This window comes from Triticum aestivum, chromosome 7B (assembly GCF_018294505.1).
Source record: "Triticum aestivum cultivar Chinese Spring chromosome 7B, IWGSC CS RefSeq v2.1, whole genome shotgun sequence".
In the NCBI taxonomy this organism is placed as follows: Eukaryota; Viridiplantae; Streptophyta; class Magnoliopsida; order Poales; family Poaceae; genus Triticum; species Triticum aestivum.
The window spans coordinates 34,731,221-34,744,939 of record NC_057813.1 but is presented as its reverse complement, the minus strand read 5'-3'; the positions used below and the strand labels follow the sequence as shown (position 1 = coordinate 34,744,939).

General features: G+C 44.5%; 2 protein-coding genes across 2 annotated transcripts; one reads left to right on the top strand and one right to left on the bottom strand.

The window, feature by feature from the left end:
• Positions 1 to 4,025: 4,025 nt before the first annotated feature.
• On the bottom strand, positions 4,026 to 9,034 carry LOC123162177 (adenylyltransferase and sulfurtransferase MOCS3-1). Its single transcript, XM_044579966.1, has 11 exons — positions 8,689 to 9,034; positions 8,511 to 8,603; positions 8,346 to 8,401; positions 7,995 to 8,059; positions 7,759 to 7,833; positions 7,587 to 7,665; positions 7,336 to 7,374; positions 7,145 to 7,253; positions 6,623 to 6,741; positions 5,665 to 5,784; positions 4,026 to 4,966 (listed from the first exon to the last, which is right to left on the bottom strand). The coding sequence occupies exons 1-11, from the start codon at positions 8,981 to 8,983 to the stop codon at positions 4,577 to 4,579; spliced, it is 1,440 nt and encodes a 479-aa protein (XP_044435901.1). The 5' UTR covers positions 8,984 to 9,034; the 3' UTR covers positions 4,026 to 4,576.
• A 191-nt stretch (positions 9,035 to 9,225) lies between these two features.
• On the top strand, positions 9,226 to 12,858 carry LOC123162176 (zinc finger CCCH domain-containing protein 40). The gene is made up of 4 exons (XM_044579965.1): positions 9,226 to 9,470; positions 10,086 to 10,355; positions 10,783 to 11,006; positions 11,753 to 12,858. The coding sequence occupies exons 1-4, from the start codon at positions 9,366 to 9,368 to the stop codon at positions 12,645 to 12,647; spliced, it is 1,494 nt and encodes a 497-aa protein (XP_044435900.1). The 5' UTR covers positions 9,226 to 9,365; the 3' UTR covers positions 12,648 to 12,858.
• Positions 12,859 to 13,719: the final 861 nt, after the last annotated feature.

Sequence of the window (13,719 nt, the reverse complement as noted above, 5' to 3'; positions counted from 1 at the left end):
ATCGGAAGTAATCCAATCTATGTAAAACTCCTTTTGGTAACTCGAAGAAGGAAATCATATATAGTACCATATTACTAAGTACCAAATTTATGAGGACCAATCTTCCACCCAGAGACAGCAGTTTACCTTTCCAACTGCTAAGTCTTTTTTGTAGTCTCTCCTCGACGTGTTTCCATTCAGCATTTGTGAGTCTCCAATAATGTCTTGGTATCCCCAAATATGTGATCGAAAACTGACCCAACCCGCATCCGAACAGTTCAGCGTACAGGTGGGCCTCGTCTTGAGCCTCGCCAAAGCAAAACAATTCACTTTTATGAAAATTGATCTTTAGACCCGAGAGTTGCTCGATTTTAACATGGTCCCTCTTACCTCATCTTTTCACATGAGAGGTAAGAGTACAAAATAGATATGAGCCGCTGATCTCATTAATTAGTGACCATGTTAAAATTTTCCTTCATATGATTATTGTGCTCTAAGAGACAGTGATGCAACTAGAATCTAAGTACTAAGGGCATCTTCAACGCGGATCACAAACCACCCGCAACCGTCCAGACCGAGAGGTCCAGACATAGTTTGGCATTCATCGTAGTACCCATCGGTTCACGAACTGGTTCAAATGTCCGTTTCCCTGCAAAACGGACACAAACCTTGGGGGCTTTGCGAGCGTCTGGATCAGTGCCACGTACGCATCATCCTCCCCGCACCCTCCCAAAATCCCCTCCCGTGTGAAGCACTTGCTATGCATTCATGCCTATCAGCGCCACTCCAGAGCGCCAACGCCACATTCATGACGGTTTGGAGTAGATGCAACCTCTCACTGGAGTCGTCTTGAAGCGGCGCGCCGGCCGAGAATGCAGAGGTCTCCGACGATGACCGGACAATGGAGGAGGCCTCCCCCGACGAGCCGGCTTCACCATGGAGCAGGTGCAGACACACTTCCACGTCGTTATGGCGGAGGAGCAACCAGCGCCGTAGCCGGTGTCCTGGTAGGCGCAGGAGGAGCAGCGTTACAACCTCGGTCTCCTCCCGCATCACCCGTTGGAGAAAGCCCAAATCTACAGGGAGTTCACGAGCGAGGAGGTTGTGGCGGCCATGGCCACAGAGAACCGAACTTCATCAAGAAACAACGGATGTTCTATTACTTGATGTTCTTGTTGCTTCCCTAGAATTTGATTTATTTTGTTCTTGGCGGCATGGTGGAATTTTATAAAAAAGTTATGCCGTGCGATCCTTCTATGCTGCTCCTAGTATGCTAGTTGTCACTTGTCAGATCAACGATGTGTTCTCAATTCTTTGGATTCCACCTTAATCTGGAAAGTTGTTGTAAACTAGAGGGCATGTAGATTTGATCTACATGGGGTCATGCGTATGACGAATTTTAGTATGGGGGCTAGATATTTTTAATTAAGTCTTTTCCTACATACATCGAATTTTAGTATGGGGGCTAGATATTTTTAATTAAGTCTTTTCCTACATACATCTCGCAAAGTTAATCTAGCATCTTAAATAATCCTACTTGATGATGAATGTAGGTAACAAATGGTTTGTTTTAAATGTAGTATGCCCTAGAGGCAATAATATTGTAGTATTATATTTCCATGTTCATAATTAAGAGTTTATATTCTATGATATAACTGCTATGATCCTATAATATGTGATTCAGTGGAAAACTTATATGCACGTGTAGAACGATAAATTGTAAAATAAGACTGGCTGAAGTGTTGTTAGTGATCACGTTTTCTGGATCTTAGGATATCGTTAAGTGTAAACGATAGTCCTAAAACAACAATGAGTGTATGATGTTAAAAGAACGATCATATTGAATCGACCCAAACTTGTTTGTTATACTTTTAGATGATATCATCACAAGTCAATTGTTAATTATAACACGGAGTGTTAGCGTGTGTTTTAGTTCCTTAGACCATGAGAGTATCGTAGTCACTTCTTACTATACGATGAGCTTTGGGGTTGCTCAAATGTCATTTGTAACATGATGACCATAACGACAACTTACAGGTTACACTAGAAAGCTTGACAAGGGACTCGATAGCTCGAGACTGGAATTTGCTCCTTCGACGATGGATAGATATTTTTAGGGCCCTCTCGGTGTGACGACATCCATTATCATTTGGCTAGACACAAGTGACTACGTCACAGGGATGCCAGAACATGTCAACGAGAAAGAAAAACAAAACCAGCAATGAGGAGACCGGTACAGTGAGCATGTGTTCGACTCAAGACGATACCAACATATCTCACCTCGGGTTTTGTAAAGTATCGTGAAGCAAAGGGGACATCACATGACAAGCAAAGGTTACAGTCATTCGTGTAATCATAGGGATCGATATGGACGTCCAGAGTTCCGATATCGGTCATTGAACGAAGGGGTTTCGTTCATGTCTATGTTTTACCGAACCTACAGGATCACAAGCTTAAGCTAATCATGATATACTAAGTGTTAGTAGGATGAGAGTATCAAGGATTTATTTGTTTAATTGTTTCATTAATATTTAAAATTAGTTTCGAGAGGAATCAGAAGCGTTTCGGGGTCATCGGAAGGGTTTCGGAGTTTATTGGGCAATACCGGGTATTACCGATAAATAATATATCGATGGAAAATGTTTCGGTGATGTTAAATTAATAATAAAGGCTCTAGTAGTTGTTAGGAGGCTTTTATAATTAATTAAATATTAATGGGCCTTAAAAGGCCAAAGTGGTGGAAGGAGAATTGGGTCACAAGGGCCCAATAGGGGGTGGCACCCCCTATCCTCCTAGGGACGCCGAATTGGAGTGGGGGAGGACTCTCCCTCCCCTACTGGGCCGGCGCAAGGGGGGAGTCCTTCCCCTTGTGTGGCGCCTCCCCTCTCCCCTCCAACCTATATATACTAGAAGCTTTGGGCACTTCTAAAAGACACAAGTTTTGGAGTCTCCTCCAATTCTCATGTTCTAGTTCTAGTTGGTCCTAGTTGATCAATTAGAGCTTGACGTAGATCCTCTAATCCTCATAGTTAGAATCCCCATGTGGTTCTAATCTGCTCCCTCTAATTCTTCGACGACGATTAGCTCTAGACGATGAAACACTGATGGATCGTGAAGACCGTACGCTTGCAGTCCGTGGAGAGGCCGTGCTTTTGGTCTTCTGTTCGAGGGACTATTCGTGGGAGGTTTGCGAGATCGTTCACCCATGGTTCAAGGGACTCCAAGTATGATGTATACCGACTCGTCTACTTCCGCTGCTACTCGGAGTCGGTAATGATTGAATCTTAACCATTGATGCATCTTCATATTGTTCCTGGGTGATCGTAGGGCGATTTTTTTGTTTTCTATTATGTTTCCCGACACTAAAACCATAGAAGGCACGTACAATAAATTTTGGTATAAACCGAGTAGAGGCGTCTAACTTGGTTTTGCCGGTTGCATGTGATGTGGTATAGTCTTCATCATATTGATGAAATTTTGCATTAGATGTATATATGTTGTAATATCTAACATGACATGTGTTTCATGGTATGACATGATGGCTGGAGCCATATGATTGCCACTGCGTGTCAAGTTTTATGTAATGCTATTTTTATATAGTATCTATAGAAATAACCGTGATAAAATAGTGATTACATATGAAGGTGACAAGTTTGTGGAGGACCCAGACACAAAAGGAACTGTTACCGATTGCAACAGCAAGCAATTTTGGCAGAAATATGTTTTTGTTAAAACTGCTACCAGGAAATATGTGTATTCTTGGACACAAGGAATTATTACAACAAATAAGCATAGAAATGATGCTAATCTCAGGAAGTCACACTTGTTTCTTCAATTGAATTTGACCCCCTTGTATTACTAGATAGATACACCAATCTCTAGTGTAACGAAATGGGAGAAGAATTCAGAAGTGCATACAACTTTGAATGTATCGACATGGTGAGTATCTACCATGCTACAAAATTCCACAGAGAAGTCAGGAAACCTACAAGAAATTTTTGAGATGGACACAACAGCGAAAACACTATTCACAAAATATGTTAGTCTATTCACAACAGAAATTATCCTTTTTATTACAAATTTGAACTCAAATTTTTGTGGCACGGTACATGTCAATTGTGTAACCCACTAAGGAGTCCGAACTTTTTAGGCTGCGCTTCAATGGCAGCAGCACCACATGAGCGCTATTCGTTATGTTCTCGCTGGACCAGGTTTCAAAGAAAGTTGATATACTAACAGAATAAATGATCTCCCTGACGGCTAGAAACCATCAGGGATGGCAACAAAAACAGTCAGGAACGCCTCACTTCAGGCATAATGACAACAGTAATACTCCTCGACGATGACAACCGGAAGTTAACAGGAAACACCTTTCACAGAAACTTCACCAAGGCGCCTCGCGAATGTATACCTGCTGCAGTGTCTTACTACAACTCCACAAGATCTTTGGAGGTAGCAATCCGGAGTTCTAGACTTACAGCAACAAATTACAAGATAGCTCAAGTAAGCAACGCCACACAAAACAACGGTCTCAAGCTGGACGTTCATGCCCAGTATTAAGGCTGGAACCTCGGCAATAAGCCCAAAATGAACTTCGCTAGTATGCGGGGAAATCAGGATCGACGTCATGTGCCCAAGACTGCAGGCCACCGACTATGTCCTTGGCGGAGTGAAAGCCCTTCTCGCGGAGAAGCTGGACAGCGCTCTGTGAGTCGTTGCCTCTTCTGCAGACGACGTACAAGGAAGGCTGTTTATCTGAGGCGGCGGAGGCATCCAAGGTTTCCTTCATTGAGGTCTCGAGCATAGGCAGCTTCTCCTCCAGATCGGAGAGTGGTATGTTCAGAGACCGGGAAAGTGAAACTATTTGGAAATGATGAGCAGGCCGTACATCCAACAGCACGTGAGGTTCCCCCTTGTCGATCAGCCCTTTGTACTCTGTACAAGTGATGCGGGCACTTTCTGGTAGCAGTTTCAGGCTCGGTGCCGTCTGCATTAATCATAACAATATGTGAAATGTCATAGCTTCACAACCTGGAACAAGAACTAAGTCAACGACACTTATTTTGGGACGGAAGGAGTATTATTTTGTTTGGCGCTGCTCCTTTGTTTTCAGGGAAACTAGAGAAGCACTAAAGAATTATGAATTCCATGTAAGGACTTACTGGCAACATGGCATTCAGCTTGCTTACTGCGTAAGCTGGTTATCAATGGTGGCCATTCCATGTGAAACCCAGGCTCTCCCCCCCCCCCCCCAAAAAAAAAAAAACTGGACTTGGGCTGCTCAGTGCCCACATACCCATATTCCAACTCAGATTGTAGAGCTACTAGAGGGTGCTCGTTAAATGCTTTCACTGCACATCTGTACTGGACTATCACTCCACATTTGTGTATGGGACAATGGATTAGCCAAAAAATTGCCAAGTAGGGAAACCCAGTTGGTTTGCAGTGCCATGAGCATTTCCTATAACACTTGCTAAACACTAAGTGCTAAGCTAGCATTAGAGTTCTACTCTGTAACTCACATGTGATTAGAGTAACAAGAAAATAGTCGAAACATGCAATTCATAGCTCCCTTTGTTTACACAAAATGCCGATCACATTAAAGACAAACTATGAAGTCAGTGTTCTGAAGCACCCTTAAGTATTAAAAGCAAACCAGAATCTCAATACAGAGGGAGAACATACCTTGTCAGACATTGGGGATTGTGTGAAGGTCTCATAATCAAACTTCTGAAAATCTTCTTGCGTGAAAACTGAATTTTCTGCACAAATGGTACAAGCAGGCGAGCTTCCTCGAATCTTAACCTGCAGAAATATGCAGATTTGATAATGAAATATATAGAATTTGTTTAGTATGAAACAAGCATAATATAAAGTAACAAATTGTAGGCAGGTTTGAACTTGTCCTGTGCAAGTCAATCCTCAAACAATTGATACAACTTCAAAAGGTCATACAATGCTAATGACAGTTTGCGGGATCAGCAGAATAGGCTTAATGATCATAATCTACTATGCATATCCCAATCCAACTGATTCTCTTACAACTTGTAACATATGGTACAAAAACCTACATTGTTTAAATTGCCACTTTCAGGGCTGAAGTCAGTTAGTAGGATTGGCCAGATGAACATACCCCACTTGCCATATTATAAATATGACTAGCAGTTTGATTACATGATAAAATATACTAAAAACATTTAAGTTGGAGGCGACAGTATATGTCGCTTGTACCCATTATTTGAGCTGCAGCAGCTATAAATATAAGAGTAGACTTATCATGTTCAAAATTTGCGAGTACACTGAGGACTGGACAACAAGTCTAATTGTCCCTTGTCCAAAATGCACATGAAGTACAATGCACATATTCATGGATGACTCTCAGGTGGAAAAGTGAAATTTCCTTCCTAATTAGTACTCCCTCCGTCCCAAAATAAGTGTCTCAACTTTGTACTAACTTGAGTATAAAGTTGTACTAAGGTTGAGACACTTAATTTGGGATGGAGGGAGTATTTGTTACACTCCTAATATATGGAACGGGTATTACAAGTAGCAAGTAACACCTCACTGTATGCAGCACAGTATGGGAAAATGAATAGATTTACAGGCGCATAAGCAGTAAATGTTCAGAAGTAGAGTAACATACAATTCGAATACGAGCAGATAGTGCGTCAAAGAGCAGCATTCTTCCACTTAGAGGTTCACCAACATCGCTTGCAACCTTTATAGCCTCTAGGGCTTGCAGGCAGCCAATCACTCCCGGAACTAGTAAACAAAAAGTAGTGAGCCTACAGTACGAAATTAGTTATGAAAAAAGAAGATATTTAGTCAATATTGCATATGATTAGCACATCATAGCCCATCCTATTTGCTGCCAAATAAAATAATTTACAATTACAGTAGTAAATGCATGCTCTATCTAGAAAAGGAAGCATTGTTATACAAAAAACAATCTAACATTGTAGTCACCCGATAAATAACCTAATTTAGAAACAGTGTAGTGTTTGATGAGTAACTTAATTATTTGTGTTTTTAATTGTTTGTGCAACAGAAATTTGGGTATGCATACATACCCGGACAATGTTTACAGTGAAAACTACAGTTCATATTTCAACTGCTGCAGTGTGCTGTTGTTATTCCATGAAGCATGATTTACTAGAGTACTTACCAACCCCAAGAACACCGCTGTCTGAGCATCTCTGGCAAGCTGCCACTGGTGGTGGATTTGGGAAAAGACACCGGTAGCATGGGCTTCCGTTATGATGATAAACAGTCAACTATTCAAGACATCACCAAATGAATAAAAAAATACTAAGTCGGACTAAAAAATACAAGATCTTTTGCAAGAAACAACTTTACCTGTCCTTCTAAACCTAATGCTGCACCAGATATAAGAGGCTGCAAGAATAAAAAAACAGTTCTGAATTTGATCAACGAAAACCAGTGCAAATGAAACAAAAATAAATATAGTGGTGCAAGCTAATAAATAAGAACCAACAGCCTGGCAGAAGGCTTGCTAACCACTAACATAACACAACAGTCAATCAGGATTACATTGTGAAGTACTTAGAACACCACTGTTAACAAAAGCCAAAAACAAAATGTGTTACCTTGTTCAGCAATACACAACAATCACTGATCATGTACCGCGTAGGAAGGTTGTCAGTTGCATCAACAACTATGTCATATCTGTGATAATTTAGTGCTGAAAACAGGAGTACTCATTGTTTTTAAATATATGTAGTGTTCATTTGCTGATCACATCAGATTACTGAAGGATACTTCCTCACAACCTCCAAAGCGTTGTTTGGCTTCAATGTATGATGATGTTCTACCACCTTAATAGATGAATTAATCCTGATTTCACAATAGCACAACTGAAATTAGTTACACAGTAGCCTCAAATCTGCAAGAGCATTTCTTTTGCCATAAATACTACTCAAAAGGGGATACAACCACATTTGCAAAAAAGAGGGGATACAACCATACAAAGAATGGTTGAAAGAACAGTATCTTACGCACGGCAAGTATCAGCTGCTGACTTCACTTTCGATCTTCCAATGTATGCTTCTTGGTGGATTATCTAAGACAACATTCAAATGTTTAATATGAGGAATAGTATGCCCCGTCTATGTTAAATACTTGAAATAACAACCATATTTTCGATGAGCAGTTATGTTCAAAAGGTCCACTTTTATCAAGCAAAGTGACCGAGTTCGATAGCTAACAACCTGACAAGTGAATTAGAATATTTTGCCTACTCTATCATTCAAATTTGTTTCTCAGATAGACGGATAGCATGATCGCCAACATAATTCATAAGGTAGATTAATATAAGAGGAGCAAAGCAAATCCCAAATTATTTATACCTGTCGATGAAGGTTGTTAAGCTCAACATCATCACCATCGACAATGCCCAAGACCCCTAGGAGGATAGCGGGTTACAGGAAAGCAATGCGTCAGTGACAGCAAGAAGAAGTACCCTGCACACGGCTTCAGTCCAGCAGCAACAGGGACAGAGGCAGGAGCATTACCAACACCGCAAGCTGCCAGATACAACGCCACGGGCGAGCCCAGTCCTCCGGCGCCGACCACCAGAATCGATGACCGGGAGAGCTTCCTCTGGCCTGCCACGCCGTCAGCAAGGCATCAGAGGGCAGGTTCATCGAGCTGCGCCCAGCAGGGACAGAGTTGAGCTGAGAGCTGACTAACCTTCGACCCCGAAGTCCGGAAGGAGGAGGTGGCGGCTGTACCGGTAGATCATGTCGGCCGGGAGGGAATCGGCATGCGCGAGCCCAGGGCGCGCCTGGCACGCACCGCCACCGCCGACGCACCCGCCGTCTCCCACCCCCGCCGCCGCCGCGTCCTCTCCCGCGGGAGAGGCAGGAGCAGCGGAGCTCGTCTCGAGCTCCGACTCCAGCAGCCGTATGCGGGCGTCCAGCTCGTCCCTCTCCGCCCACAGCCTCTCCAGCTCCTTGCTCCTCCCGTCGCCGCCGCCGCCGCCCATCTCGCCGCAGCTCGACACCTCTCTGCCGGGTCGCCCAAGCCGCCGGCCGAATTAACTTTCTCTAGTGGGCCGTTAAACTTTTTTTTGAGGATTAAGTGGGCCGCTAAACAAACTACCCAATCCCCCTATTGGCTGACTATATCTGGGCCCTTGGCAATCCGTATGCCGGTCGGGCCCACATTGCCGAAGCCGACTAAGGCCCGGATGACCCAGGCCCATTTAAATAGAGGCAGGAAGGCAGCCAACCCACCCAGGTCAGACGAGAAAGAGAGAGCCCGATAGCGCGTCGTGGTCGTCTAATCGAATCGAGGCCTCGTCCCGTGCGCTCTCTTCTCGCTCTCGCTGCCCCTCGGCGACTGCATCGGCGGCGGCGGCGGCGGCGATGGCGCACCGGCTGCTGCGGGACGCGCAGGCCGACGGCTGGGAGCGGTCCGACTTCCCCATCATCTGCGAGTCGTGCCTCGGCGACAACCCCTACGTCCGCATGGTACGCGTCGCGCACCCCAAACCCTAACCCTATCTTGTCGATTCGCGTGCTCGGTTGCTGGTGCGGCGGCGTCGCCGGCGCGCGATTTTGTGCGCGCCGCGACGATCTGCTTGGCGCGGCTGTTGTCTGTACGCTGGGGAGTAGATCGGAGTCGAAGCTGGGCGTCTGTCTCGCTGGCGTGCGCTTCGATTTGTGTTGTAGAACTTCACCGCGTTTTAGAATTTTTACCTTATGAAATAAAATCGATAGCAATAGCTCTGGGCTGAATTGGGCAGATTGGTTCTGCTGTTGTAGTTGCCACGTTGTAGAAATTTTTACCAAATATCCATCGGTAGCTCGGGGTGAATTACTCTGCTTGGTTACATGTGCGGTTGTTTACCTGTCCCCGCGGTTGTATCTATCTATGGGTAAATTAGATTTAAGTAAGTTAACTAGATAGCCAAACAGAAGAAGAAGGCATCAATCAGATGGTGCAGGGGTACAATTTAACATGCAATGGATGCGAAAACATCTGCAATCAAAGCTTTTTGTTGTTTCTATGAACTGCTCCTTTCCGTATTGCTTTAGTTCTTTGCAAGACGGATTATTTACTAGTTTGCTTGTTTGCGTTGGCAGCTGAGAGCAGAATATGACAAGGAATGCAAGATCTGTGCGCGTCCTTTTACTGTCTTCCGTTGGAGACCTGGTCGGGACGCAAGGTACAAGAAGACAGAGATCTGCCAGACGTGCTGCAAGTTGAAAAACGTCTGCCAGGTCTGCCTTCTGGACCTTGAATATGGTCTGCCAGTTCAGGTCCGCGATACTGCACTCGCGATCAATTCGAATGATGCAATTCCAAGGAGTGATGTCAACCGTGAGTACTTTGCAGAAGAGCATGATCGTAAGGTATGTTTTATTTTTCATCACAATATTGCTGCCATCATTTACTAGATGTGATTTTGCTTATAGCTAAACACTACTTAACTTCCATATCTACTGCAGTGAGCATGTCTATAATCACTGGTTTTATGATAGGATAGAATGACACTAAAAAACCAAATTTCATCGTGGCCTGCAATGATCTACTAAAACTTAGTGAGATGGATGCGCTTAAAGCCTTAAGTATATTGATAAATAATAATCACAATATGTTTTAACTGTACTCTGATTTTCCATAATGCCTTGTACTCCCTCCGCAAAAACGCTCTTATATTAGTTTACAGAGGGAGTACCATTTAATTGCTTATGTCACCCATGCTCAACTTCTTGTGCCTGCCTCTTGAATCTATGATTAGTCCCTCCAAATGGAAGTTCATGCTTTATATGCATGCAGGCTGCAGCTGGCATAGATTATGACTCTTCATATGGAAAGGCCCGTCCAAATGATACCATTCTGAAGCTTCAGAGGACTTCACCATATTACAAGAGGAACCGAGCTCATGTTTGCAGTTTCTATGTGCGGGGTGAATGTACAAGAGGCGCTGAGTGCCCATATCGCCACGAGATGCCTGAGACAGGGGAGTTATCCCAGCAGAACATCAAAGATCGCTACTATGGGTATGTGATTTTATTGTGCCTACGAAATTGAGGTATATGCTTTTAGTTCTCTACAATTTTTCCGTATCACATTGACAGGTAGTTTATTCATAATCACCATATATGATTTAAAACTTCAACGCACACAGCAACCACAGATTATGTGTCCTTGAATCTCATTGCTTGTCTGCATTTACATTGAGTATTATAAAGGATTGGTATATTGCTAGTTCATGTGTCCATAATATTGCGTAGTTCTTTTAGAGTGTCTGGCAAGAACCATCAGTATCATGAAATGATTCTCCTTTAGTAGCCTTGTAGTTGGATCTTAGCCGACTTATCCAAATAAGCAGATTAATCTCCCTTTCTCTGTTGTTTTGACCTATAATTTGAAGTTATGTTTAGAGTATCATGTGATTGCAGCATTAAACTCAAATCTCTTTCATTTTTTCTGATGGAAAGAGCGACTGCAGGATTAATAAACTTTTAAACTTGTATGTGGCTAATATGAATTTAGGCATGAACTGAAGAAAATTATTGTACATCCATTTATTTGAGCTTTAAAGCCGTCTAAACATAGATAAAAAATGAGCTTGTAGCTATTTAACATGGTATCTCAACCTAATTGAGCTTCCGTTATACCAAGCAGTAACATATTGTAGATCAATTGCTCCTTTTTGTAGACTCTTGAGTGAATATCTTGATGTGCACACTTCACTTAAATCTTTGGTTTGGTTTCTGATGTTCCCTTCTTACTCTTTATACAGAGTTAATGACCCAGTGGCTCTCAAGCTTTTGGGTAAGGCAGGTGAGATGCCATCTCTGCAACCACCAGATGATGAGACTATAAGGACCCTCTACATTGGTGGACTTGATAACCGAGTCAGTGAGCAGGATTTGAGGGATCAGTTTTATGCACATGGTGAGATTGAATCCATCAGGATGGTAATCCAGCGTGCTTGTGCATTTGTGACATACACAACTAGAGAAGGCGCTGAGCGTGCTGCAGAGGAGCTTGCTAACAAGCTAGTCATCAAGGGTGTGCGCCTGAAGCTCATGTGGGGCAAGCCTCAAGCCCCAAGGCCAGATGATGATGAGGCTGGGAGGCAAGGCCATGTATCCCACGGAGGATTGCTCCCTAGGGCTGTCATATCCCAGCAGCATAGCAGCGACCAGCCTCAGCCACCTGGGATGGAGGGACAACAGCAAGTGGCACCACCAGGAACGGGCTACTTCAACATCCCACCACCGCCAGCGGTGGATCAGAGGATGTACCCTTCAATGGACCCCCAGAGGATGGGCGCTGTAGTCAGGTCGCAGGAGGGCGATGGCAGCAAGCCAGGGCCACAGCATGCCGGGCAAGCTCAGGCGTCAAGCAGCTCAGGACAGGGCTATCCTATGCGTCCGCCGCTGCCGCCTTACTACCAGGGTGCTCAGTACCCTCCATACTACCCACCCCCACCATATGGCGGCGGTTACATGGCCCCGCCTCGCATGCCGTACCCACCCCAGTATCCGCCATACCGGCCAATGCTGGCACCCCCAGCGCACCAGCAACACGGGAGTTCATCCCAGCAGCCGGCACCACCGCCGGCAGGGCAGCAGCAGGCTCAAGCACCTCCTGCTCAGCAGCAGCCACCGGCGGCGGCAGCTCAGAACTGAAGAAGCGGAGGATGTCAAACAACTGCAGGCGATTGTAAACCCCTGGCTGGTTTTACCAGCTTTTGTATTCCCAAAATTTGTGATTAGCAGTTAAACCTTTCGGAATGTTGTTGCTTATGTGGATCTATTAAAACTGACAGCTATAGTGGGTTTTTATTGAGCCACTAGATTTTGTTTTTGCCACCTGGGATTAATTGCTCTTTACTCGCAAGTCTTGCCGTGGTGTCTTATTTATAATTGCAGAGCTCAGGAGAGCTTTCAGTATCATGTCCCTTTTTTTGAAAGGGTATCGTGTCATATTTCTGAATGGGTTAAGTTAGTCTTTTCTGGTTACTTGGTTTGTGAGATCAGCTTATACTAGTACTAAGTTAGCATAAAGTTGGGTCATCTATTTTGGAACGGAGGGAGACTTTAGTATAAAGTTGGGTCATCTATTTTGGAACGGAGGGAGTAGTAGTTGATACTCGCGCATTGGCGCACGCTGTGGTCTGAACCTGATAAACCAAGCTAGCTTATTGAAATCATCACCAGTAAACGTTATAGGCCAAGATTTTAAGTAGGGAAATCATCACCAGTAAACGTTATAGGCCAGATTTTAAGTAGGGATTCCGCTCCCCTCAGGGGCGTAACTTAACTGCTCCATTCACTGTCCAGTAGCATCAGCTGCTATGGACGTGCTACTGCTACCTGAACTAAAACTTCAGAAAGAAGAACGAGGCTTGTGCAACTGAAGCTTCAGAGAGGAAGAGAAGGAAGATTGTACGTTTTTTTGGCACTAAACAAAGCTGGCATGGCGTGAACAAATACTATTGAACAACACGGATCACCGGACTGTCTAAAATTTTGACACACCATGCCGGTGCAGGGATCCGAGTAAGAGTGTGGCGACATGAGCACGCCCGCGACGGGCGACCGCGCGGCGCCGCTGCCGGGCTGATCTCCTTCCTCCAACCTCCCCTGCCTCCGGCGGCCCCGGATCTGGAAGCTCCGCCCCGTCCGCTCGCCGCCCGTCCCAGCTTTGCTGCTCGTTGTGCCCGAGCAGCCCGTGTGGAAGCTGCGGGAAGCCGCGTCC

What these genes read in the sequence shown, in the direction of transcription:
- LOC123162177 (XM_044579966.1), bottom strand. Translation starts at nt 8,983, where the DNA reads ATGGGCGGCGGCGGCGGCGACGGGAGGAGCAAGGAGCTGGAGAGGCTG. An exon ending in GTTGTGTATTGCTGAACAAG is followed by an intron (nt 7,375 to 7,586) that starts GTAACACATTTT and finishes TTATTCTTGCAG; the next exon opens with CCTCTTATATCTGGTGCAGC. An exon ending in AATCCCCAATGTCTGACAAG is followed by an intron (nt 4,967 to 5,664) that starts GTATGTTCTCCC and finishes TGATTAATGCAG; the next exon opens with ACGGCACCGAGCCTGAAACT.
- LOC123162176 (XM_044579965.1), top strand. Translation starts at nt 9,366, where the DNA reads ATGGCGCACCGGCTGCTGCGGGACGCGCAGGCCGACGGCTGGGAGCGG. An exon ending in ACAACCCCTACGTCCGCATG is followed by an intron (nt 9,471 to 10,085) that starts GTACGCGTCGCG and finishes TTGCGTTGGCAG; the next exon opens with CTGAGAGCAGAATATGACAA. An exon ending in ATCAAAGATCGCTACTATGG is followed by an intron (nt 11,007 to 11,752) that starts GTATGTGATTTT and finishes CTCTTTATACAG; the next exon opens with AGTTAATGACCCAGTGGCTC.